This window comes from Gorilla gorilla, chromosome 9 (assembly GCF_029281585.2).
Source record: "Gorilla gorilla gorilla isolate KB3781 chromosome 9, NHGRI_mGorGor1-v2.1_pri, whole genome shotgun sequence".
Lineage (NCBI taxonomy): Eukaryota > Metazoa > Chordata > Mammalia > Primates > Hominidae > Gorilla > Gorilla gorilla.
The window spans coordinates 15538250-15565581 of record NC_073233.2 but is presented as its reverse complement, the minus strand read 5'-3'; the positions used below and the strand labels follow the sequence as shown (position 1 = coordinate 15565581).

The 27332-nt window shown below is 40.5% G+C and overlaps 1 protein-coding gene across 8 annotated transcripts in view; it reads left to right on the top strand.

Moving 5' to 3' along the window:
• The window catches only part of DENND5A (DENN domain containing 5A), a 127806-nt gene that overhangs the window by 83619 nt on the left and 16855 nt on the right, over window positions 1-27332 (top strand). For all 8 annotated transcript variants that reach the window (XM_019037258.4, XM_004050664.5, XM_055355409.2 and 5 more), the window contains 7 exons: window positions 1996-2313; window positions 4013-4228; window positions 4722-4956; window positions 12301-12451; window positions 13129-13222; window positions 17133-17264; window positions 22190-22342. In XM_019037258.4, coding sequence (XP_018892803.2) covers window positions 1996-2313; window positions 4013-4228; window positions 4722-4956; window positions 12301-12451; window positions 13129-13222; window positions 17133-17264; window positions 22190-22342 — 1299 coding nt within the window. The remainder of the gene's footprint in view (window positions 1-1995; window positions 2314-4012; window positions 4229-4721; window positions 4957-12300; window positions 12452-13128; window positions 13223-17132; window positions 17265-22189; window positions 22343-27332) is intronic.

Below are 27332 nucleotides of genomic sequence, written 5' to 3'. Positions count from 1 at the left end.
AATATATATGTACACACACATTTTTATTGCCACATAATTATACATATTTACCGGGTATGGTATATTTCAGTACATGTATGTAATGATCAAATGGGGGTGTGTGTAATGATCAAATGGTAATTAGCATATCCATCATCTCAAACCTTTTTTATTTATTTATATTGGTAACATTCAAAATCCTCTTTTCTAGCTACTTGAAAAAATACAACAAATTTTTGTTGAGTGTAGTCACCCTACAGTGCTGTAGAAGACTGCAATCCTCCTATCTAGCCATAATTTTGTATTGAATAATCAGTCTCTTTCTATTCCTCCTCCTTGCCACCCTTCGCAGTCTCTGGTAACCACTCTTCTATTCTCTACTTCAGTGAGATCAACATATTTAGCTCCCACATACAAGTGAGAACATGTGGTATTTATCTTTCTGTGCCTAGCTTATTTCACTTAACATAATATGCTCCAGGCTCATCCATATTGCCATGAATGACAGGATTTCATTCATTTTTATGGTGGAATAGTATACCATTGTTAAACTACAAAGTATTTAAATTAAATGTACAAGACTGCTAAAGAGAAGAGTAGATGGTTAAGAGCTTAAGCATATGACTGAAGTCAGGGTAGCTGAGTTCAAGTCCCAGCTGTACTAGTTAATAGCTTTGTGACTTTTGGCATGTTACTTAACCTCTATGTGTCAGTTTTTGTCTGTAAAATAGGGATAGCTAGATACTGCCACATTACTGTGGGGTTTTTTTGTTAGTTTGTTTTTTGAGAGGGAGTCTCACTCTGTTGCCCAGGCTGGAGTGCAGTGGCACAATCTCAGCTTACTGCAACCTCTGCCTCCTGGGTTCAAGCAATTGTTCTGCCTCAGCCTCCCGAGTAGCTGGGATTACAGGTGCCCATCACCACACCTGGCTGCTTTTTGTACTTTTAGCAGAGATGGGGTTTCACCATGTTGGCCAGTCTGGTCTCAAACCTCTGACCTCAGGTGATCTGCCTCAGCCTCCCAAAGTGCTGGGATTACAGGCATGAACCACTGCTCCTGGCCCCTAAATTGTTTGTTAATCCAGATTATCTACCCCATCAGCAGTGTGTGAGCACTATCTCTTTACATTCTCTCAGAAGCAATTTTAAATCCAGAAGGAAGCACAGAAAGAACAAAGATCAGCCACTAAACCTTACAAATTAAGACTGAGGCTCAGAAAGAGAGAATGGTATATCCAGGGTCATAGAGGGAGATCATAACAGAGTCAAATCTGGAACCTAGACTTTTTGAACTCACTCCTAGGGTTCTTTTCACTGAGTATAGAATTCACAAATTCACCAGGCATTTATTTTTTATTTTTTGAGACAGAGTCTCACTCTTTTGCCCAGGCTGGAGTGCAGTGGTGTGATCATGGCTCACTGCAGCCTCAGCTTCTTGGGCTCAGGTGATCCCTCCTACCTCAGCCTCTCAAGTAGCTGGGACTGTAGGTGCATGCCACCATCCCTGGCTAATTTTTGCATTTTTTTGTGGAGACTGGGTTTCTCCATGTTGCCCAGACCAGTCTGGGCAACAGTCTGGGTTCAAGTGATCCGCCCATCTCAACCTCCCAGAGTGTTGGCATTGCAGATGTGAGCCACTGCGCCTGGCCTTTACCAAACATTTAATGAGTGTTTACCATGTGTGAGACTTTTGTGTTTGATGCTAAACATCTATGACATTATAAAATCTTCACCACTCTAACATAAATTGTTTATCTCTTTATCTCCATTTTACAGCTAAGGAAATAGAATCAGAAAGGTTAAGTAACTTTCCTAAGGTCACACAACGAGAATGTGGCAGGGTAATATTGGAACTCAAGTCTGTCTTATTTCTGAGCCCTATCTTCCTTATACCATATCTCAAATATAGCCATTTCAGGTGTTTTGTTTTTGCCCTCTTGTTCACTAACCTTTCTAAAACTTCTTCCTGTAATGCTCTGGAGTTATTCATACTCCTCATCCTGTTTTGACTTCCAGGCTAACCTCTGCTTTGTGGACATTGACAACCACTTCATTGAGTTGCCAGAGGACTTGCCACAGTTTCCCAACAAATTGGAGTTTGTCCAGGAAGTCTCTGAGATTCTCATGGCATTTGGAATTCCCCCTGAAGGGAATCTTCATTGCAGTGAGAGTGCCTCCAAGCTGAAGAGGCTGCGGGCCTCTGAGCTTGTCTCAGACAAGAGGAATGGGAACATTGCTGGCTCCCCTTTGCATTCCTACGAGCTTCTTAAGGAGAATGAAACTATTGCCCGGCTGCAAGCCTTGGTCAAGAGAACTGGGGTGAGCCTGGAAAAGGTAAGATGTGTATATGAGTCTGTGACACGTGTGATCTGTGCTAGGGTGCTGTCCTGGTGAAGTAAGGTATGGGATGAGAAAGCACCCAGTTCTGGACAACTCATATTTGTGAGCAGTGAAAGAATGTTCTGTATGGAGGACTCTGAATTCCATCTGGCAGATGTTATCCTGGTAAATGCTACTTCAATCTAAATCTGAGTAGCTTCCCCTTTGAACATCAGGGAGAGTCTGCCATCATTCTGTGTGAACACTGCAGCACAGTGATTGGAGAGACCATGATAGTAATCTTAGTGTTCAGACCTCTTTTATTTTTTGAGAGAGGTTCTTACTCTGTCACTCAGGCTGGAGTGTGGTGGCACGGTCACGGCTCACTGCAGCCTCAGTCTCCTGGGCTCAGGTGATCCTTCTGCCTCAGCCTCTCAAGTAGCTGGGACCACAGGTGCATGCCACCACACCCAATTAATTTTTTTTTTTTTTGTAGAGGCAGGGTCTCACTATGTTGCTCAGCTAGTCTCAAACTTCTGGGCTCAAGCAGTCCTCCAGCCTTGCCTCCCAAAGTGGTGGGATTATAAGTGTGAGCCACCGTGCCAGGCCCAGATCTCTTTTAGATCCATTGCCCTGTGAGTTTCACAGCAACCTAAGGCAGATAGAACAGGTTTTATAGCCAAAGAAACCAAGGCTTAGAGAGCCTAAGTGTTTTGCCCAAGATTAAATGCCTAATATGTAGCTGAGCTGAGCCTAGAATCTAGTCCTCTTGAATTCTCACTGTTAAATTACTTTCGTAAGTTACTTATAAACCAATGGGCCAATGTAATAATCTTGTTGGGCTGTTTTTTAGTGAAATATTTCATTTTTTCTGCTTTAGTGGAGCAGATTTTTTTTTTGCTTAGTAGACTAGATATTTTTCAAAAATCATGGGCAGTTAAAGAGGAACAGAAATATTTGGTGAGATTAAAAAGGTGTTTTGGGCTGGATGCGGTGGCTCACGCCTGTAATCCCAGCACTTTGGGAGGCTGAGGTGGGAGGATCACCTGAGGTTGGGAGTTCGAGACCAGTCTGACCAACATGGAGACACCCCGTCTCTACTGAAAATACAAAATTAGCCGGGTGTGGTGGCGCATGCCTGTAATCCCAGCTACTGGGGAGGGTGAGGTAGGACAATCACTTGAACCTGGGAGGCGGAGGTTGCGGTGAGCCGAGATGGCGCCATTGCACTCCAGCCTGGGCAACAAGAGCGAAACTCTGTCTCAAAAAAAAAAAAAAAAAAGAAAGGTTTTTTTGCAGAAAGAAGGAAAGTGATATGAGGGAAAAAATAAAAAATCAAGAGAGCCAGAATTTAACCTTGTTGGTTTGTTAAATTGACCTCCCACATTCCTTCCTTTCTCCCTGACCTTTGAGATAATTAGCACTTTTTCTTTCATGGCAGAATCTCTCTCTGCCCATAAAGATCTTATCTCCACTTTCATTGAGTTGTTGGATATCTTTAAATGAAACTCTTTAACTTTTCTCTACTCCATGTCTGAGTCCCTTTCCTTTTATTTATTTATTTTTTCCAGTTTTTCCTCTTTTGTTCTCATCATTTCCTGCTAAGTAAAATTAGCACTGTAAAAAAAAATCAGATAAAAAAATCAGGAATTGCATTCCTTGGGTTAAAAGGAAAAAGTGTAGGTGTTCTCAACTGCTTTTTCTTTTTTTGTAGTTGGAAGTGCGTGAAGACCCCAGCAGCAATAAGGATCTCAAAGTTCAGTGTGATGAAGAAGAACTCAGGATTTACCAGCTAAACATTCAGATCCGGGAAGTTTTTGCAAATCGTTTCACTCAGATGTTTGCAGATTATGAGGTGTTTGTCATCCAACCCAGCCAGGATAAGGAATCCTGGTTTACCAACAGGGAGCAAATGCAAAACTTTGATAAAGTGAGTGTAATCCTGCTTGGGAGGTGGTGAAGAATGAGAACTTGCCAGTTATGTCTTGAAGAAGTAATGGAAAATTACTCGAAGAAGTAATGGAAGATTATCATACGCTGGAAACAAGTTTATGGTCCATTTGATGTTGATAAAATAGGTCTTGTTGCTTATGAATAGATGTGCTGATTATTATTATCAGATGATTTACCTTCAGCCAAAGGGGTCTCTTAAGGCAAAGATAGACATGTAGAGTGAACATCAGGATTCTGGGAAGATTGGTTGACTCAGTAGGTTACCCAAGTGAGTTTGTTCCAGTATCAAAGTTTCAAGATACCTGGACTTACATGAGTGGGTTTTTTTTTTTTTTAAATGTAGAGATTTTGCAGCTTGGTTTTCTTAAAGACCTAGGCAGCTTCAGAGAATAATTAACCTACTGGATCCCTTGGGCACATTGACATTACCCTTTTCCCTGTCAATTACTGCTTCTTTTTGGTCCCACCAGGCATCTTTTCTGTCAGATCAGCCTGAGCCCTACCTGCCCTTCCTCTCAAGATTCCTGGAGACCCAGATGTTTGCATCTTTCATTGACAACAAAATAATGTGTCATGATGATGATGATAAAGACCCTGTACTCCGGGTATTTGATTCCCGAGTTGACAAGATCAGGCTGTTGAATGTTCGGACACCTACTCTCCGTACATCCATGTACCAGAAGTGTACCACTGTGGATGAAGCAGGTAAGGCCTCCTTGGAACTGTACATTCTAGCCTCTTGGATTATGTCATTAACATGTCCCTTTTCCTAAATATGCCATCCTCTTTATCTGTTTCTGCCTTTGTGTATGTGGTTCCCATTGCCTGCAGTCTTCTTCCTTGTTTTCTTTTTTTTTTTTTTGCCTGGTTATCTTCTCATCCTTTAACACTGTTAGTTAGGAATGGATCTCATTGTATGTAGTAGAGACCCTAATCAGCAGTGGGTTAAACAAATAGGGGGTTCTTTTTCTTATATTAGCAAGAAGTACACAATTGGTGGTTGCTGGGGTTGGCTCAGCTGCTCAACAATGTAATCAAGAACTGAGATTCTGTCTTTTTATTCAGTGAATCCTTGTTGTTGGCTTTTATGGTCATACTGTTGCCTCATTTTTTTTTTTTTTTTAAATGATGTCAATGAAAGCCTCATGGTTACAGAAGCTCTTTCTTTTCTGCCCTTTTTTCTGCATGTGTGACAGGGTCTCTCTCTGTCACCCAGGCTAAAATGCAGTGGTGTGAACATAGCTCACTGCAGCTTTGAACTCTTGGGCTCAAGTGATTCTCTTGCCTCAGCCTCCCAAGCAACTAGGACTACAGGCATGTGCTCCCATGCCTGGCTATTTAAAAAAAATTTTTTTTTTGTAGAGACAAGGTTTTGCTATGCTCCGTCTGGTCTTGAATTTTTGCGTTCAAGTGATCCTCCTGTCTTGGCCTCCCAAAGTGTTGGCATTACGCGCATGAACCACCACACCCAGCTCCAGCCCCAGAAGCTTTTCATATTCACATTCGAGGCAAGAAGAGGGGAAGGTTGATGCTGGCTATATTCACCATTCCACCTTTTTCTTTCTTTCTTTCTTTTTTTTTTTTTTTTTTTGAGACAGGGTCTCACTCAGTTGCCTAGGCTAGAGGGTAGTGGTGCGATTATGGCCCACCACAGCCTTGACTTCCTAGGCTCAAGCAATTCTCTCACCTCAGCCTCCTGTGTAGCTAGGACTGCAGGCACATACCACCATACCCGGCTAATTTTTTATATTTTGTAGAGACAGAGTCTCGCCATGTTGCCCAGGCTGGCCTCGAACTCTTGGGCTCAAGCAGTCCTCCCACCTCTGCATTCCAAAGTGCTAGGATTATAGGCGTTAGCCACTGTGCCCAGCCTATTTTTCCCACTTTTATCAGAAAGGAAAAGCTTTCCCAGAAATTTGTAACAACTTTCATTGTCTCATAGGCCAAAATCATATTATATGATCAACCTCAAGTGCATGGGAAGCTGTGAAAGTGAACATTGAACTGGGTATAATGTTACCCGGAGCAGTATGAAGGTCTATAAGCAAGAAAGAAGGGGTGAATGAATTATGAGTAAGCAGTTGATGGTATTTGCCACACAAACCTAGCAGATACGTTTCCTTCTCTATGAAGCCTTCTCTGATGCCCCCAGACTGAGTCAGTTGATTCTTCCTCTCTGTTCCTGTGGTGCTTTGTGCATGCTTTTACTCAATAATCTCTACTTTTTCTAGCTATCATTATTAGGGAACAGCTTAAGGACAGAGATTGTATTTACTCATTTTCTTACCCCCATTCTTCTGGCATTGTACCCAGCACGTAAGGATGTTATAATCTACACAAATGATTGAACATGTCCTTTTGTTTAGAGGACTCATCTACATCAGTTTAGCTAGAGAATGGTTTCAGCTTGAAGTACTAGATTAAGTAGTGTGTTCACTTCCTGCAGGATGTTCAGTGTCCTTGTTAAGGCATTTTTGTATATTTTGGTCACTCATTTGCTGCATTTTATAACTACCTACCAGATGCCAAATGTATGGCAAGTCTTCAAGAAATATTTGCCAGATGAATGAATATGCCAGGCTTGTTTCTAGGCTTTGAAGATATAACTGCTGACAGTTTAGACAAAGTCTTGCATTTTCTAGTTCAAAGTCTTACATTTTCTAGTTCAGGAACCTATGTTCTAACTGAGTTAAAGTAGTCTAATTTCATGGACAACTTGTCCTCAAGCCTTTGCCAAAAGGACTGTCATCTTAATGAGGGTCCTGGAACAGGAATAAAAGGTAAAGAGAGAAGACTAGAAAATGTAAGGGAGACGTGATTTTGATTTGTGTGTGCCTAATTGTCTTTTTGAGAACAAAATCTTTTATTTTGATGAGGCCCAATTTATCAGTTGGATTATACTTTTATTGTATCTAAGACATTTTTGCCCTACCAAGGTCACATAGAGATTTTACCCTATATTTCCCTGTAGAAGTTTTATAGTTTTAGGTTTTACGTTCAGGTCTCTGATCCATTTCAAGTTAATTTTGTAAGTAGTATAAGTTATGCGTCCATTTTTTTTTCATATAGATATTCATCTGTTGAAAAGACCATCCTTTCTCTAATGAATTGCCTTTTTGCTTTTGTCAAAATGTTATTAGTCTGTATATGTGTTCATCTACTTCTGGATTCTCTGTTCTGTTTCATTGATCTGTTGGTCTACATTTATACCAATACCACACTGTCTTGATTACTGTAGCTTACATTAAATGATTACTGTAGCTTATATTAAATCTTGAAATCAAGTAGTGTTAATCTTGTAACTTTGTTCTTCTTTTCAAAGTTGTTTTGGCTATTCTGGGTTCTTTGTATTTCCATACATATTTAGAGTCAGCTTGCCAACTTCTGCAAAGAAACCTTTTAAGATTTTGATTGATATTTGACATCCTAATAGTACCGAGTCTTCTGATCCATTAACATGGCATATCTTTCCATTTATTTAGGTCATCTTTAATTTTTCTCAACAGCATTATGTACTTTTCAGGGTACAGGTTTTATATGTCTTATCAGATTTTTCCCTAAGTAGTTCATATTTTTTGGTGTTATTTTAAATTGTTTTGTGTTATATAAATTTGGTGCTATTGTATTGCTTTCTTAATTTTAATTTCTGATTGTTCATTGCTAGTATATAGAACTATAATAGCATTTTGTATGTTTATATTGTGTCCTGCAACCATACTAAACTAACTTTTAATAGCTTTTTTGTACATCCATCAGATTTTCTACATAGACAGTCACATTACCTGTGAATAATGATAGTTTTACTTTTCCTTTCCACCACCCTGGATGCCTTTTATTTCTTTTCCTTTTCTTTTTCTTCTTCTTCTTATTTATTTATTTTTTTTCTGTATTACACTGGCTTGAACCTCTAGTACGAAGTCAAATAGAAGTGGTGAGAGTGGGCATCTTATTCCTTTGCTTTTCATAGGTAACCTTTAGCAGTTAAGGATCTTACTAGTTTGTTCAGAGTTTTTATCTGAGGCGGATGTTGAATTTTGTCAAATGCTTTTTCGGTATCTATCGAGGTAATTATATGGTTTTTAGCTTTAGTTTGTTAATATGGTGAATTATATTGATTTTTTTTGTTGTTGTTTTAATGTTGATGGGGTCTCGCTCTGTTGCTCAGGCTAGAGTGCAGTGGTGTGGCCATGGTTTTCTGTAACTTTGAACTAGTGGGCTGAAGGGATCCTCTCGTCTTAGCTTCTCGAGTAGCTAGGACAATAGATGTGTGCCGCCATGCCTGGCTAATTTTTAATTTTTTTTCTAAAAAAAAAAAAAAGAACCTTCTTTATTCAGAGTAATATTCTTTACTGTGAAATCTATTTTGTCTGATATTAATAACTACTCCAGCTTTCTTTTGACTAGTGCTAACAGGGCATATCTTTGTCATTATTTTACTTTTAATCTATTTGTGTCTTTATATTTAAAGGGTATTTATTGTAGGCAGCATGTAATTGGGTTTTGCATTTTTATCCAATTTGACAGTTTCCGGTTTTTAACTGAGGTCTTCAGACCATGTACATTTAATATGATTATTGATATTGCTGGGTTTAAGCCTGTCATTTTGCTGTTTGTTTTCTATTTGTCCCATCTGTTCTTTGTTCCCTTTTCTTCTTTTTCTGCCCTCTTGTGTACTAATTTAATATTTTCAATTTTTTTTCTTTTTTTTTTTTTTTTTTTTTTTTGAGACGGAGTCTTGCTCTATCGCCCAGGCTGGAGTGCAGTGGCGGGATCTAGGCTCACTGCAACTTCTGCCTTCCGGGTTCACGCCATTCTCCTCCCTCAGCCTCCCGAGTAGCTGGGACTATAGGCGCTCGCCACTGTGCTGCCCAGCTAATTTTTTGTATTTTTAGTAGAGACGGGGTTTCACCGTGGTCTTGATCTCCTGAGCTCGTGATCCGCCCGCCTCAGCCTCCCAAAGTGCTGGGATTACAGGCGTGAGCCACCGCACCCGGCCTTTCAATTTTTTTTATGATTTCATTTTATCTACTTTGTTGGTTTACTAGCTATAACTTGTGTTATTTTAGCAGTTGCTTTAGGATTTATAGTACACATTTAACTTACCACAGTCTACTTTTAGGTGATACAATATCACTTTCCACATAGTATAAGAACTGTACAGAACTGCCAGGCACAGTCATGTGCACCCATAGTCCCAGCTGTTTGGGAGGCTGAAGGGGGAGGGTTGCCTGAGCCCAGGAGTTTGAGTCCAACTTGGATCACATGATGAGACCCTGTCTCTAAACAACAACAAAAAAGAACTTCACAAAACTCTATTTCCATTTCTCTCTTCCTAGCTTACATGCTATTGTCATTTATTTTACTTTTACATATGTCATAAACCTAACACTACATGGTCATTTTTGTTTAAACAGTCAATTACCTTTTAAAGGGATTTGAATAATAAGTACAAAATCTAATACATTAACTGTGTAGTTAGCATTTCTGGTGCTCTTCTTTCTTTTCTGTAGATCCATACTTCCATCTGGTATTATTTTCCTACTGCCAGAAGGACTTCCTTTAACATTTCTTGTAGTGTAGATCGGCTGGTGATGAATTCTTTCAGCTTTTGTAATTCTTTTGTCTTTGAAAGGTATTTTCCCTGAGTATAGGTTAATAGTTTTTTCCTTTCAGTACTCTAAAGATGTTGCTCCAGGCCAGGCGCGGTGGCTCACTCCTGTAATCCCAGCACTTTGGGAGTCTGAGGTGGGCAGAACACTTGAGGTCGGGAGTTTGAGACCAGCCTGGCCAACATGGTGAAACCCCGTTGCTACTAAACATACAAAAAAAAAAAAAAATTAGCCAGGCATGATAGTACGTGCTTGTAGTCCAAGCTACTCAGGAGGCTGAGGCACAAGAATTGCTTGAACCCGGAAGGTGGAGGTTGTAGTGAGCCAAGATCACACCACTGCACTCTAGCCTGGGCGACAGAATGAGACCCTGTCTCAAAAAAAAAAAAAAAAAAAAAAAAAAAAGATGTCGCTCCTCTGTCTTCTCACTTTGTAATTAGTTTATTCTCATGCTGCTATGAAGAAATACCCAAGACTGGGTAATTTGTAAAGGAAAGAGGTTTAATTGACTCAGTTCCGCATGGCTGGGAATGCCTCAAGAAACTTACAAGCATGGTGGAAGTCACCTCTTCACAGCACAGCAGGAGAGAGAATGAGTACCAGGACGGCAAATGCCAGATGCTTATAAAACCATCATATCTATGAGAACTCACTCACTTTCACAAGAATAGCATGAGGGAAACCGCCCCTGTGATTCAGTTACCTCCCACTGGGTCCCTCCCACCACACGTGGGGATTATTACAGTTCAAGTTGAGATTTGGGTGCGGACATGGAGCCAAACCATATTACACTTCCATTGTTTTCTGATAAGAAATCTGCTGTCATCCTTAATTTTGATCTTCTCTATATACAAAATGTCTACTTTCTCTAGCAGATTTTAAGATTTTCTTTTTATCACTGATTTTGAGCAATTTGATTATGATGTGGCTTGGTGTAGTTTCTTTCATGATTCTTGTGCTTGCAGCTCATTGTGCTTTTTAGATCTGTGGATTTTTTGTTTATGTCAAATTTGTAAAAATTCTGGCCAGTATTTCTTCTAGTAATTTTTCTGTTCTCCCCATCCCTACCTCAGGGACTGCAGTTACACATACGTGTAATATCTGGGATTGCATAGTTATCCCAGAACCGCTGATACTCTTTTAATGGCAACAGTTTTTTCTCTCTCTCTGTGACTTCTTTGGGATCATTTCTGTTGCTATGGCTTCAAGCTCACTTATTTTTTCTCCTGCATTGTTGAGTGTGCTTTTAACCCAGCCCGTGTATTTTTCATCTCAGATATTACAGGTTTCATCTTCAGAAGTTTGAGTTCCATGTTTCTAGTTTTTTGTTGTTGATGTTGTTTGTTTGTTTGTTTTTAAGAGGTTCTGCTTTGTTGCCCAGGCTGGAGTGCGGTAGTGTAATTATAGCTCACCATAACCTTAAACTCCTGGGCTCAAGTGATCTTCTGGCCTTGGCCTCCTGAATAGCTAGGAATAAAGGTGTATGCCACCATGTCTGGCTCATTTTTTTTTTTTTTATTTTTTGAAGAGATGAGGTCTCACTATGTTGCCCAGGCTGGTCTTGAAGTCCTGGCCTTAAATGATACCCTCACTTTGGCCTCCCAGAGTGCTGGGATTACAGGCGTAAGCTACCAGGCCCTGGTAATCTTTGATTAGATGCCAGACACTGTGAATTTTACTATTTGAGTCCTGGACACTTCTATATTCCTATAAATATTCTCAGTCTTTGTTCTGGGATGTAGTTAAGTTACTTAGAAATAATTTGATTTCTTTGTGTTTTCCTCTGGCAGGACCAGAGGATCCTTTAGGCTGTGATTAATTATCCACTACTGAGGCAAGACCCTCTGAGTACTTTATTCAGTGCCCCATGAGTGATTAGGTTTTCTAGTCTGGCAGGTGGGGACAGGCATTATTCCCAGCCCTGTGTGAGCATTTTGTATTGTTTCTTCTAATCCTTTCCGGTGATTCTTTCTCCAGCCTTGAGTAGTTTCTTTACTTGCGTGAACTGACCCATTACCCTGCTGAATGCCCTGCAGATCCCCTGTATTCTCTCTCTTCTCTGGTACCATTCATATGACCTCTAGCCACCTTGGTCTCTTTAACTCAGGGAGTCCACCAGTCTCTGCCTAGAACTCCCCTCCCTGTGCCACAGCCTGGAAGCTTTCTCTAAGCAGTTAGCTGGGATAGTTCTAGGGGTTACCTCATTTGTTACCTGTTTCTCAGGGTCCTGCCCTTCATTGCCTGATGTCCAGTATTCTGAAGTTTATCATTTTATATTATTTATATTATTTTGCATGGTTTTTTCCTATTAGGCAGGAAAATCAGTCCCTTTTACTCTATCTTGGCTGGAAATGGAAGAGTAGCTAGATTCTTAAAGAATGTTTGACTTGATTTATTTGTGTGTGTATTTATGTGTGTGTGTGTGTGTATTCTCATCCAGAGAAAGCAATTGAGCTGCGTCTGGCAAAAATTGACCATACTGCAATTCACCCACATTTACTTGACATGAAGATTGGACAAGGGAAATATGAGCCGGGCTTCTTCCCTAAGCTGCAGTCTGATGTACTTTCCACTGGGCCAGCCAGCAACAAGTGAGTCAACCCCAGGGATTCACTAATCCAACTCCCTAGCTGTAATAGGGTCATCTAGTATCTGGGCTAGGGCTGTTACCCCTGGAAGACCTTGTAATTTTCTAAAGCAGATATGGAGAAGACCCAGACTATCTAGGTGGTTTGCTTGTTTGAACAAGAAAGTATGTGACAGAATATCTTTCAGTTCTGCCTCCACTATGCAGATTGGGATAGCTCCATATGTCTAGGACCTGCAAAAAGCTGCAGATGGGTTAAAATCATCTCATGCCTGGATCCCATTCAACAGCAAGCTAGCATTGTATTTAATAAATGGCAGTTGAAATAATCAGAACCTGAACTGAAAAGTAGGTAAGTTAGCAGAATTACTCATTAGTTACTTTTGAAGATGACTGTATCAAAGCCCAGAGAGAGTTAAGTGAATATAGTTTTAAATCTATATGTCAGGTGTTTGTAGATGTTTCAAGAGAGACATGTTCCGTGAGGAGGTATCTCTCTCATGTCCAGTCACTCATCTTTAATCTGCTGTTCCTCAAGGTCTCTGAGCTGTCTCTGGTGACTTCTAGGTCATTTCCTGTGTCCAGCATTGACTCGTAGTCATTCATGTTTTCTCCTGTTAGTTGACATTGCTTTTTAAGTGAGACATTATTAATTGCCTGCTTTGGTTCTGATTGTGTTAGGTGGACGAAAAGGAATGCCCCTGCGCAGTGGAGGCGGAAAGATCGGCAGAAGCAGCACACAGAACACCTGCGTTTAGATAATGACCAGAGGGAGGTAAGATACCTTAAGAATGTTAAGGATGACCTTGCTATCATGCTATGCACTCCTTCTCTTTCTCATTTCCTGTTCTCTGGTCTGATTCAAACGTCTCAGCAATGACGTCACCCCATAAAGAAGGGTTAATAATAGGTCTAGTTCCTGATATCTAATGCTGGGCCTGGGTTATCACAAATCAGAATGTGGGATGTTTTGCAAATTCCAGCTAGCTACTAACAGTGTTGTAATTTCTCATGCATGATGCTCCCTGGGGAGTTCAATAGGAACCTCAGAAGTTAAGAGTCTGAAACTTGGGAGAAATCCTTTAAAAATTGGTGTGAGTTTTGTGTGTGTGTGTGTGTGTGTGCGTGTGTATATAGGAAAAAAGTTAATTTTTTTTAATTCTTTTTTTGTTTGAGACAGAGTCTCACTTTTATCGCCCAGGCTGGAGTGCAGTGGAGCGATCTCGGCTCACTGCAGCCTCCATCTCCTGGGTTCAAGCAATTCCCCTGCCTCAGCCTCTTGAGTAGCTGGAATTACAGGCACCACCACCACGCGCAGATAATTTCTGTATTTTTAGTAGAGACGGGGTTTCACCACGTTGGCCAGGCTGGTCTCAAACACCTGACCTCAGGTAATCCGCCTGCCTCAGCCCCCCAAAGTGCTGGGATTATAGGTGTGAGCCACTGCGCCCAGCCCAGAAAGAAGTTAATTTTGTTAGAGTTTTTTTCCTACTGTTTCTTACCTTAAATTGAAACAGATAATCTTGACTTTTTTTCTTCTTCTTCTTCTTTAAAAGACTAAAGGAGAGGAACATTATTATCAGGTTCCTGGAAACCCAAGATTCTTGAATTTACCTCCTGAATCTTCATTGCTTGTAAGCTGAGTTTCTCAGCTCTACTGTAACTTGCTTCTTAAGTTTCTAGTTATAAACTTCGGGTTGTAGACCCTGCCTTACTTAGTTGCAAAGAAGTTGTGAAAATGAGTGTTAACTTCAGAAACCTATTTCAGTAACTTATCTTTGAGAAAAGACCCTGTAATTTTCATCTTGTACAGAGAGAACCCAAGAAGGCATACTGTTTTCATGTGTCTGGCAGCTCAGTGAATTGGAAAATAAATAACATATTCTCCGTTTGCTATGTTTTTAATGAATAAATTAAAATTGTAAGATATGGTTATGAATCTTCAACTGCTGATTTATAGGATACAGTTGCACTGGGATTTTTTTTTTTGTGATAGTAGCATAAGAAATTTTGGTTATTTGTATTATTTTAAAAGTCTGTCTTCCACCTAACCTCCTCATTACTATTTTCAGCAGTGTTTATTGACCACATTTTCTTGGTCAGAATCACTGAGTGTATTAGTCCGTTTTCATGTTGCTGATAAAGGACATACACAAGACTGGGCAATTTACAAAAGAAAGATTTAATGGACTCACAGTTCCACATGGCTGGGGAGGCTTCACAATCATGGTGGACAGCAAGGAGGAGCAAGTCACGTCTTAACGTGGATGGCAGTGGGCAAAGAGAGAGCTTGTGCAGGGAAATTCCCCCTTATAAAACCATCAGATCTCATGAGACTTATGCACTATCACGAGAACAGCTCAGGAAAGATCTACCCCCGTGACTCGATTACCTCCCACTGGGTCCCTCCCACAACATGTGGGAATTGTAGGAGCTACAATTCAAGATGAGATTTGGATGGGGTCACAGCCAAACCATATCACTGAGGTATCAAGGAATTCTTTGCTAAAGCAAAAAAAAAAAAAAAAAAAAAAAAAAAAATCACTGAGGTTAACACTTTGAAATACAAAGGTGACAAAAGAGGTTAGTCTTGTCCTCAGGGAATACCAGTTGATATAAGGGAGCAAAATCAGATAGAAAGATAACTTCAAGAGAATAAGCTTTTGAAATGACCATATGAGGAGCAAACCAATGTTTGATTACTGACTAGAGAAAGCAGAGGTTACTTCTACTTGGGGTCATCATCAAACAAGATGATTTGGAAGAGGAGCAAGCATCTCTTTAAGCCTTAGAGAATGATGGGATTGTTAGAAGAGCTTTTATTTTATTTTGAAATGGGGTCTTACTCTGTCACCCAGGTTGGAGTGCAATGGTGTAATCTTGGCTCACTGCAACCTCTGCCTCCAAGGCTCAGGTGATCCTCCCACCTCAGCCTCTCTAGTAGCTGGGACCACAGGCACACGCCACCATTCCTGGCTAATTGTTTGTTGTTGTTGTTTTGGTTTTTTTTTTTTGTATTTTTGGTAGAGACAGGGTTTCTTCATGTTGCCCAGGATGGTCTCAAACTTCTGAGCTCAAGTGATCCACTCGCCTCAGCCCCCCATAGTGCTGGGATTACAGGCCAGAGTCACTGCTCCTGGCTGTTTTTCTTTTTCTTTTTCTTTTTCTTTTTTTTTTTTTTTTCAATTTTTCATCTCCCTGGAGCTATAAGAAGAGCATTTCAAGTAGAGGACATGGCAGGATCTAAAGTTTGGTGTGTAAATGTGTAAAGGAGGCTGTGGGCAGAATATTTTGGAGGAGGGTGGTATGGAGATAGCTAACAAGTTAGGAGACAGGTAACAGCAGTCCAAGTAATAGTAATTGGACCCTAACCTTGGGGGGTTGGTAGTATAGGTAGATTAAGGGGCCATAAGATAGAATGGACAGAGTTATGCCACTGGAATAAATATGGGGGAAGGGAGAAGTTTAGGGTAAAAATGTTGGTTATGAACCTACTGAGAGGATATCAGATTGCATTTTACTGCATTGATGTGGGTTGTGTGTTAAACAACATATGAAGAAGAATCACCAGCACATTATACAAAATAATTGCAGTTGTTGTTTTGAGTGTGCAATCTTATTTTCCAGGCCTTAATTTTATACTTTATGATAGAAAGGGTAGATATCTTTGATATGGGCAGAGGAGTTAAATTCCTCTCAGCTTGGTGGGGGAAATTATTTTCTCAGTGTTACTCAGAGATTTGAGATTTGCTGTAGTCATGTGTTTTTTGACTCTTGTATCTTTTTTTAATTTAATTTTTTTAATTTTTATTTATTTATTTATTTATTGTGATGGAGTCTCGCTCTGTCGCCCAGGCTAGAGTGCAGTGGCGCGATCTCAGCTCACCACAACCTCCACCTTCCGGGTTCAAGCAATTCTCCTGCCTCAGCCTCCTGAGTAGCTGGGATTACAGGCATGCACCACCACACCTGGCTAATTTTTACATTTTTAGTAAAGATGGAGTTTCACTGTGTTGGCCAGGCTGGTCTTGAACTCCTGACCTTGTGATCCGCCCACCTCAGCCTCCCAAAGTGCTGGGATTACAGGCGTGAGCCACTGCGCCTTGCCTGACTCTTGTATCTTTAAATCAAAGGTAATTATACCATTCGGGGAGTGCTTTGCATCAGCTAAAACAGAAACCATCATCTCAGTTTTTCTCTTTAATACAAGAATTAAATTAAAAATTTTCTATTCCTATCTGAGCCTAGAAAGAGGCAGCTAAGAAAGTGCGAGAAAATAAGCTGGGCATGGTGGCTCATGCCTGTAATCTCAGTACTTTGGGAGACTGAGGCAGATGGATCACCAGGTCAGGAGATAAAGACCATCCTGGCTAACATGGTGAAACCCCGTCTCTACTAAAATACAAAAAATTAGCTGGGCGTGGTGGCACGTGCCTGTAGTCCCAGCCACTCAGGAGGCTGAGGCAGGAGGATTGCCTGAGCCTGGGAGGTGGAGGTTGCAGCGAGCTGAGATGGCGCCACTGCATTCCAGCCTGGTGACAGAGCAAGATTCGTCTCAAAAAAAAAAAAAAAAAGAAAAAAGAAAATGTGAGGAAATAATGCCCTCTTCAGGCACCCACCAGTACTGCTGACCTTTGGTTTATGTACATGGACACAAAGGGTCTTTATTTTTCTGTTTGATATAGAAGTACATCCAGGAAGCCAGGACTATGGGCAGCACTATCCGCCAGCCCAAACTGTCCAACCTCTCTCCATCAGTGATTGCCCAGACCAATTGGAAGTTTGTAGAGGGCCTGCTGAAGGAATGCCGCAATAAGGTAAGCTGTGGACGTCTCTGTATGTGTGCTATTTCTGTTAGCAGCCAAGGTAAGACCAAGGATTGGCTCTGACCACTCCCTCTGGATTTTAAAAATACTGTTGGCTGGGCGTGATGGCTCATGCCTGTAATCCCAACACTTTGGGAGACCATGGCAGGAGGATTGCTTGAGCCCAGGAGTTCAAGACCAACTTGGAGAACGTAGTGAGACCCTGTCTTTACAAAAGTATTAAGATGGGCATGGTGGCACACACCTGTAGTCCCAGATACTTGGGAGGTTGAAGTGGGAGGATTGCTTGAACCTGGGAAGTCAAGGCTACAGTGAGCTATGATGGCACCACTGCACTCCTGCCTGGGCAACAGAGCGAGACTCTGTCTTAAAAAAAAAAAAATCGTTAATATAATGAGACAGTACTAATTTTAAGATCCTGTTAATTTGAAATTAGGTATATTTGTTTTAAATAAAATATACCATTAATTGAGAGCATGCATGCTTTGCTTGATAAAAACTTAATGTATATTCTATAAAAATGAACAACAAGCTGGGCGCAGTGGCTCACACCTGTAATCCCAGCACTTTGGGAGGCTGAGGCAGGCAGATCACGAGGTCAGGAGTTCAAGACCAGCCTGGCCAACATGGTAAAACCCCGTCTCTACTAAAGACACAAAAAATTTAGCCGGGCATGGTGGCATGCACCTGTATTCCCAGCTACTTGGGAGACTGAGGCAGGAGAATCTCTTGAACCCGGGAGGCGGAGGTTGCAGTGAGCCGAGATCGCGCCATTGCACTCCAGCCTGGGCGACAGGGCAAGACTCCATCTCAAAACAAAAAAAAGAACAACAGAGAGATGTAGTTTTTAATTTAATAAAAAACTTTTTTAAAGACAGGATCTCACTATATTGCCCAGGCTCGTCTTGAACTCCTGGGCTTAAGTGATCCTCCTACCTCAGCTTCCTGAGTAGCTGGGGTTACAGGCATAGTTTTAAATTTTTGACATTTTACAGTACTTTAAATCAGACTAGTCTTCACTCTAACTTACTTCAACAGATTAGTCTTATGTATATGCAAATATTTTTTCCCCTTTATTTTTATCTGATAGCAATGATATCTTATATCTAGAAACAGAAATTTACTGGGTACCTACTATGTGCCAGGCTAAAATGTGTCATTCCGTTTAAGCTTAGATTGTTTGGGTGTTTTTCTCTGTTCTACAAAGACATTCATTCTTAATTTTTAATGTTTTAATTATGAATTTAAATGTCTTTTCTAATAAAAAGAATCTTTCAACCAAGTCAGCATACCATAATTTTAGGGCAGTTCAACTAACTCAGTCTCTACTACATCCTATTTATTTATCAATGGAAGAAAAATAGTCTCCTGCACTTTCAGTTCTAAGTGGTGCCCATTTGAAGTGACGTTCATTTATAGGAGGGAATAAAATATGCTGTCTCTTGCAGAATAAATTATTACTGTTTAAAGCTAGATTGGCAGGGCACAGCGGCTCATGCGTGTAATCCTGGCACTTTGGGAGACTGAGGTGGGTGAATCACTCGAGCCCAGAAGTTTGAGGCCAGGCTAAGCAACATGGCGAAACCTCATCTCTACTAAAAAAAAAAAAAAAAATTAGGCGTGGTGGTACACACCTTTAGTCCCAGCTACATTGGTGGCTGAGGTAGGAGGATCATTTGAGCCCTGGAGGTCAAGGCTGCAGAATGAGACCCTCACAAAAAAAAAAGCTGATTAATATATCAGTACTGATATTTTAAATTCAGGTTAAAAAAAACTCTGGCCAGGCATTGTGGCCAGTGTGTGTGTGTGTTTGTGTAAAACTTCTGTCAGTTCACTCTGAGTAATTAATATCTGTGATTTTTTTTCCATATAATTTTGTCTCTTCTGCCTTTCTACCATGAAGAACATTGGTGATGCTGCATTTCTGCATTTTTTTTTCTAAGCTGCTGGACTGTCATTCTTTTTTTTTTTTTTTTTTGAGATGGAGTCTCACTGTGTCACGCAGGCTGGAGTGCAGTGGCGCAATCTCGGCTCACTGCAACCTCTGCCTCCCAGGTTCAAGCAATTCTCGTGCCTTAGCCTCCCGAGTGGCTGGGATTACAGGAGTGCACCACCATGCTTGGCTAATTTTTGTATTTTTAGTAGAGACAGGGTTTCATCATATTGACCAGGCTGGTATTGAACTCCTGACCTCAAGTGATCTGTCTGCCTCGGCCTCCAAAGTGCTGGGATTACAGGTTTGAGGCACTGCACAACTGGCCTGGACTGTCAAAATTCTTAAGTCATGAGATGCATGACCTGGCTGTGACAACTTCCTATTCCTAGCCAATGATGACTGTGAAATACATATCAATTTTAGACATGTTAATATGTGGGAAAATATACGTCTAGAATTGAAGAAATATAGTAATCAATGTAACATCACAAAGTATTGGCTTGCACGTGAGGCAACAGGCTGTTGAAAGTATAAATTGGTATGATGATTTTGGAAAACAGCATAGTATTGTTTAGTAATTCTTCTCCTAGGTATATTCCCTAGAGAAACTTTTGGAGCATGTCCCAAGAGATATGTACAAGAAGTTTACGGCAGCATTCTTTTAATAGCCCCAAACTGAAAACAACCAATCAGTTGAGAAAGCCAATCAGTAAGAGAATTAATAAATATATTGTGGTATATTCATGTGGTGGAATGCTATACAACAATGGAAATGGATAACAGTTATACACATCAGTGTGGATGAATTTCACAAATATAAATGAGTGAAAAAGCAAATCACAAGCCAGGAGTATCAGCACACACCTGTAATCCCAGCTACTTGGGAGGCTGAGGTGGGGGGATTGCTTGAGCCTGGGAGTTCGGTTCCAGCCAGGGCAACATGCTAAGACCCAGTCTCTTAAAGAAAAAAAAAAAAAAAATCACAAAAGAAACATGCACACCTGTAGTCCCAGCTACTGTGGGGGCTGAGGTGGGATGATCAGTTGAATCTGGGAAGTTGAGGCTACTTGAACCATGATCGAGCCACTGCACTCCAGTCTAGGCAATAGAGAGAGACCCTGTCTTAAAAAAAAAAGATACATACAGACAAACGAAACCGTATATTTTAGGGTTAAAAATATAGGTAATAATTTTCTTGCTTTTCTTTAGTTTCGTTGGGTAAGTGGTCGCTTCTAGAGTGGGAAGGTGAATGGAAGAGGGCACTAGGGTGCTTCTAAAGATATAAACAGACAGTATTTATAAATAAAATACTGGCCAGGCGCAGTGGCTCATGCCTGTAATCCTAGCACTTTGGGAGGCTGAGGTGGGCAGATCACTTGAGGTCGGGAGTTTGAGACCAGCCTGACCAACATGGAGAAACCCCGTCTCTACTAAAAATACAAAATTAGCCAGGCGTGGTGGTGCATGCCTGTAATCCCAGCTACTCAGGAAGCTGAGGCTGGAGAATTTGCTTGAACCGGGGAGGCGGAGGTTGCAGTGAGCCGAGATCGTGCCATTGCACTCCAGCCTGGGCAACAAGAGTGAAACTCCATCTCAAAAAAAAAAAAAAAAAAAAAAAAGAAGGAACTGGCCTGGCGCTGGTCATAATGATGTAATAGCATATATATATTATATATTTCACAATAAAAAGGTTAAAAACAGTGACAGTTGAAAGAAATATGCCAAAATATTAAGAGTTGTTGCTTCTGAAAAGTAGGATTGGGGTGATTTGTTTTCCTTTTCTTAGATTTTTATATATCACAAATTTATAGCATAGTTAAATCTTACTTTTGAACTTGGACTCAAAGTTCAGGCAGATATGGGTTCAAAGGCCAGATCTATTGCTACTTTGCTGTTTCATTTTGGGCAATATATATATATATATATAATTTAATATAGTGCTATATTAAGTATAGATTTTGGGCAAGTTACTTAAGAGAATTATACTATACTTAGACTATAAATATACTATGTTGTTTTATACTATGTTTAAATTTAGTATATTGATTACTGTATTTCTCAATTTCCGTATTGGTAAATTGGGAACAATAATAACAGTTACCTCATAGATTGTTAGGAGGCTTAAATGAGATAATGAAATGCTAAGTACAATGCCTGACATAGTACTTAATAAAAACTGTGATTATCATTATGCAGTATGTGTTTTCTTGGTTATGATCTTACAATAAGCAGTTGAAAATTTTTATGTAAAATTAATTACCTCCTCAATTTTTGTCCCCTTGACAGTTATTTCAGATATGTTTCTAAGTTGTATGTATGCTCAAAGGTTTGTTTAGTAGGGTCATTTAAGCAGTGGGAATCAGGCAATGTCAGAGATAAGCGTGACTGAAGGGTTTATTTGTTTCTTTCATAAATGCAAAAACTGAATACAGAGTGATTAAATCACTGGCCAGGAGTCATAAAGATTGCTGTGTTCTTATCCTTTCCTTAACTACATTTTTTTTTTTTTTTGAGACGGAGTCTCGCTCTGTTGCCCAGGCTGGAGTGCAGTGGCACGATCTCAGCTTGCTGCAAGCTACACTTCCTTGGTTGACGCCATTCTCCTGAGTAGCTGGGACCACAGGCGCCCGCCACCACACCTGGCTAATTTTTTTGTATTTTTAGTAGAGACGGGGTTTCACCATGTTAGCCAGGATGGTCTCGATCTCCTGACCTCGTGATCTGCCCAACTAGGCCTCCCAGAGTGCTGGGATTACAGGTGTGAGCTACCACACCTGGCCTTTCTTAACTAAATTTTTAAAGCATGCACTCCCTTGTAACCTGACCTACATGGGTATAAATATATTCTGTGTCCTTGGGGCTAATTCATCCTGTCCTTCCCAGCCCAACAGATGTGCTGTGCAGGCTGTCAGAACCCTCTCTGGTTGTATGTAATCCTGCTCACTGTAGTTATTTAATCCTGTTGACTGCTTCCTTGTAGACCAAGAGGATGCTGGTGGAAAAGATGGGCCGAGAAGCTGTGGAGCTAGGGCATGGGGAGGTGAACATCACAGGGGTGGAAGAGAACACCCTGATTGCCAGCCTTTGTGATCTCCTGGAAAGGATCTGGAGTCATGGACTACAAGTGAAACAGGTAATGGATGTCTTGCCTCTCATTGCTGAGCAAATTGTCTTCCTGTTTTCAGTTACTAGCTTTCCCACACTCTTTTTGTCCAGCTGACTGGCTTTGAAGAATGGTGCACAGTGCCCTGGAGTGAGATTTGAAATAAACAAATAAATAAATGTGATCCAAACTATTTTCCTTAAAGATAAGCTTTATAAATCTGTGTGTTTGTCAGACTTTTAAAAAGAGGCATCTTTCTTCCTGGGGGTAGAGCTGAAGGCCAACCTGATAGGTCCTGTTTGGCAGCTGGCCCTAGTCTAGAGATAGACCAGAAAGAGAGAAGTTGGAGCTCAGGAAGTACCAATCATACACTAAAGGTTCTTCACTAATCATATATTCACAGTGGAAAAAAAGTCATTAACATTTCTTTTGTATGCAGATGGTTTAACTAAACATTTGAGAGAAGGCCTCAGGAAGTTGAGTAAGTTTGATTTTTCCACTTAATACCCAGAGAATTTCCTTATTTCAAAATACTCTGTTTTCAATTGGTAGTCAAGATAGATACCTTTTATTTTTATGTATTTTTAAATTTGAAAATAACTTGAAATTTTTTGAAAAGAAGTTTTATCATGGAAAAATTAGAAAATACATATTAGTATCCATTGGTGTTTCTCAAGGGCCTAATGTCAGGTACTGTTGTAGGCACTAGAAATACCTCAGTGAACAAAACAGACCAAGATATCTTGCCTTCCTGTGTCATTCTAATGGGTATAGCAACAATCTTCCACACATGTTCTTCAGAGCATTCTTCTGTGTACATATGCCCATGCGTATATAGCTGTATATTTAAAAACCCAGTGGAACCACAATGAGATACTATTTCACATCCACTGGAGTAGTTAAAATAAGTAACAAGTGTTAAGGTTGTGGAGAAATGGGAACTTTCATACATTGCTGATGGGAATGTAAAATGGTGCAGCCACTTTGGAAAACAGTCTGGCAGTTCCTCAAAATGTTAAACAGTTCTTATATGACCTAGCAAGCCCACTTCTAGATACATACTCAAGATAAGTGAAAACATACATCTACACAAAAACTTGTATACAAATGTTCATAGCAGGCCAGGCGCAGTGGCTCACACCTGTAATCCCAGCACTTTGGGAGGCCAAGACAGGTGGATCACTTGAGGTCAGGAGTTTGAGACCAGCCTGATCAACATGGTGAAACTCTGTCTCTACCAAAAATACAAAATTAGCCAGGTGGTGGTGCATGCCTGTAATCCCAGCTGCTTGGGAGGCTGAGGCAGGAGGATCGCTTGAACCCAGGAGGCAGAGGTTGCAGTGAGCCAAGATTGCACCATTGCACTCCAGCCTAGGCAACGAGAGTGAAACTCCATCTCAAAAAAAAAAAAAAAGAAAAAAAGTTCATAGCAGCATTAGTCATAATAGTGTCATCTTATGAGGCTATTATGACCCAGATATTTATCAGCTGATGAGTGGGTGACCTAAATTTGGTATAATACATTGGAATATTATTGAGCAATAAAGGGAATAAAGTACCTACATGTGGTACAACATGGATGAACTCTGAAAACATACTAAGTGAAAGAAGCCAGACACAAAAGGCCACAGATTGTATGATCTCATTTATACAAAATGTCTAAAATAGGCAAATCCATAGACAGAAAGTAGATTAAGGGTTGCCAGAGGGTAGAGGAAGGGAGCAATGGGAAGTGACTACTAATGCATATGGAGTGTCTTTTGGGGGTGATGAAAATGTTCTAGAATTAGATAGTGGTGATGATTGCACAACTCTATACTAAAAACCAGATTTTTTTGTTCAGAAAATTGCATACTTTAAAAGTGTGAATTTTATGGTAATATGAATTATATCTCAGTGAAGTGGTTTTTTAAAAAATCCAAATGAGTTAATACTGTATGTAATGCTTTGCAACTTGCTTTGTTTTTATCTCATATCTTTTCTATGTCCTTAACTAATTTTTAGATGATAGTATAGTAAGTGTTTAAGAGCTTGACTGTAAAACAGACAGATCTGGGTTTGAAGTATGATTTCCACTTAATAACTTAATGAAACTAAGCAAGTTACCTAGCTTCTCTAAGCCTGTTTCCTTATATGTATGATGGAATTTTATTTTATTTTATATTAATTTAATTTAATTTAATTTTTGAGACAGCGTCTTGCTTTGTTGCCCAGGCTGGAGTGCACTAGCATGATCTCTGCTCACTGCAGCCTTGACCTCCTGTGCTCAACTGAGTCTCCCACCTCAGCTTGGAGACTCTTGGAGACTGAGACTACAGGCGTGTGGTACCATGCCCAGCTAATTTTTTTTTTTTTTTTTGTAGAGATGAGGTCTCCCTATGTTGTTCTGGCTGGTCTCGAACTCCTGGGCTCAAGTGATCCTCCTGCCTCAGCCCCCCAAACTGCTGGGATCACAGGCATAAGCCACTGTTCCCTGCCTGATGGAATTTTAAAAGTACCCACATCCATTGGGTCCTTGTGTGGATTCGATAATTAATGTAAAGCACTAAGCTCAGAGCCTGGTTTCTGGCTCTCTGAATGTTTGTGGTTATTGTAATATCTCAGTTTTAATGACTACATCTGTTGTATAGATGTGCCATACTTTAATCAATCTCTTACTGTTAGTCATTTAGGTTAATTCTGATTTTTCAGTATTGTAAACAACACTGCATTTATAGAGTTTTTTAAATGTTAAAAATTGTGTATTGCATTCCTAAAATTTTGAGACTGGTGTAGTAGTAGCAACACTATGAACTGTGAGTCAGAAAGACTTGGGTTTGAATCCTGGCTCCACTGGATGACTTTAAATAAGCAACTTGCACTTTCTGAAATCCAAATCCATGAAAGATAGATAGTTAATAAAAACCTATCTTTCAGAATATTAATTGTTCTACCATGAAGACATATGCACGTGTATGTTCATTGTAGCACTATTCACAATGGCAAAGTTATGATCAACCTAAATGGCCATCAACGGTAGACCAGATAAAGAAAAGGTGATACATACACACCACACAACACTACACAGCCATAAAAAAGAACTAGATCACGGCCTTTGTAGCAACATGGATGCAGCTAGAGACCATAGTCCTAAGTGAACTCATATAGGAACAGAAAACCAAATACTGCTTGTTCTCACTTGTAAGTGGGAGCTAAACATTGAGTACCCATGGACACAAAGAAGGGAACAACAGGCACCAAGGCCTACTTGAGAGTGGAGAGTGGGAGGAGGGAGAGGACTGAAAAACTACCTGTGGGGTACGAGGCTTATTACATGAATAATGAAGTAATCTGTACACCAGACCCCTGTGATACGCAGTTTACCTATATAACAAACTTGCATGTGTGCCCCTGAACCTAAAATAAAAGTTAAAAGAATTAAATAAATACCTTTCAGCTGTGATCATTAGAGGCAATGAAAGGAAATACCTGGCGTATGATAAGTATCCAACATTTGACAGCTATCATTATGCTGGGTTCTGTATGGAAGGGTTTGTTTCTTTTTCTCTATAATAGGTGAGTAGAATACATATAATCCTTTTATCATTTTCCATAACATTTAGCAAGCCTGGCACTATAGTTGAGCTCTTTTAGCTTTGAGGTAAAACATATATGCTGAAAACTTTTAAATATTTACTGCAAAAATTTCTAGGGAGTTAGTGAAGCTTCTTCCTGTATTTTGAAAAATAGTACCGTATCATTATATGTTCTAAGTCTGTGTTCTACTGTATTCTGCAGTAATTCTCACCGTAGGAGGAATTTATTATTCTGCAGGAATTCTCACAGTAAGAAGATCTTCCTTCCTTCCTTCCTTCCTTCCTTCCATCCATCCCTCTGTCCCTCCTTCCCTCCTTCCCCTTTCCCTCCCCTCCCCTTCTCTCTTTCCTTCGAGAGTCTCGCTCTGTCACGCAGCCTGGAGTACAGTGGTATGATCTCAGCTCACTGCAACCTCCACATCCTGAGTTCAAGTGATTCTCCCACCTCAGCCTGCCAAGTAGCTGGGACTACAGCTCCGCACCACAATGCCTGGCTAATTTTTGTATCTTTTTTTTTTTTTGAGAGGGAGTCTCGCTCTGTTGCCCATGCTGGAGTGCAATGGCGCGATCTTGGCTCACTGCAACCTCCACCTCCCTGGTTCAAGCAGTTCCCCTGCCTCAGCCTCATGAGTAGCTGGGATTACAGGCTCAGGCCACCATGTCCAGCTAATTTTTTTGTATTTTTAGCAGAAGTGGGGTTTCACCATGTTGGCCAGACTGGAATTTCTTTTAGAGTTCATTTGAGCCCCCTCTTATTTTGGAGAGATAGGCTGGTTGTTTGGTGAGAAACCAGTGCAAAATAATGGGGGCTTTTTAGTTGAGGTTCCATTTTGTTCTGAGTCCTGGCTTTTGGAGCTCTGGAAGTGAAGCATTGACAATGTCACCAGAGGAGAGTGAGGATCTGTTCTTGCTGGCATGGCGTTAATGCTCTTAGGGATACATGTTCAGCTGGAGATTGACCCTGATGATCTATGTTGGGTTCCTAACACCATGTTCTCCCTAGACCTCCATTTTGCTGGCTTTATCCTGCTGAGACATTCTTCAGTTATCTTCCATTCCAGCAGTCACACCCTGGTTACCTGCTGTCCTTTATCATACACCCAGATTGTGACTAAATTTGCTCTCAGAGGGTGATTTTATTATGCCCCTGTGGGGGTACCTTCCTAAGCAACCACCCATTATTATCTGCTCAGAAAGTAGAGAGAACCCAAACAGCATTTTTGCTGCTGGCCTCTTAAATTTTGTTACTAGCCTTGACTGCTTGGATGTAAGGCTGCCTGCAGCAAGTCTTCATAAGAACCTCTGTTATCCTCACCACTCTCTTTGGCTTTCAGTGACATCTTCCAAGGAGATGGCCTTCCACCTATAGTATGTTTTTCTATCAGATAGAGGTTTGGTTTTTCATACTGGTTTTGTAACTGCTGCCATTTAGGGTTGACACATGA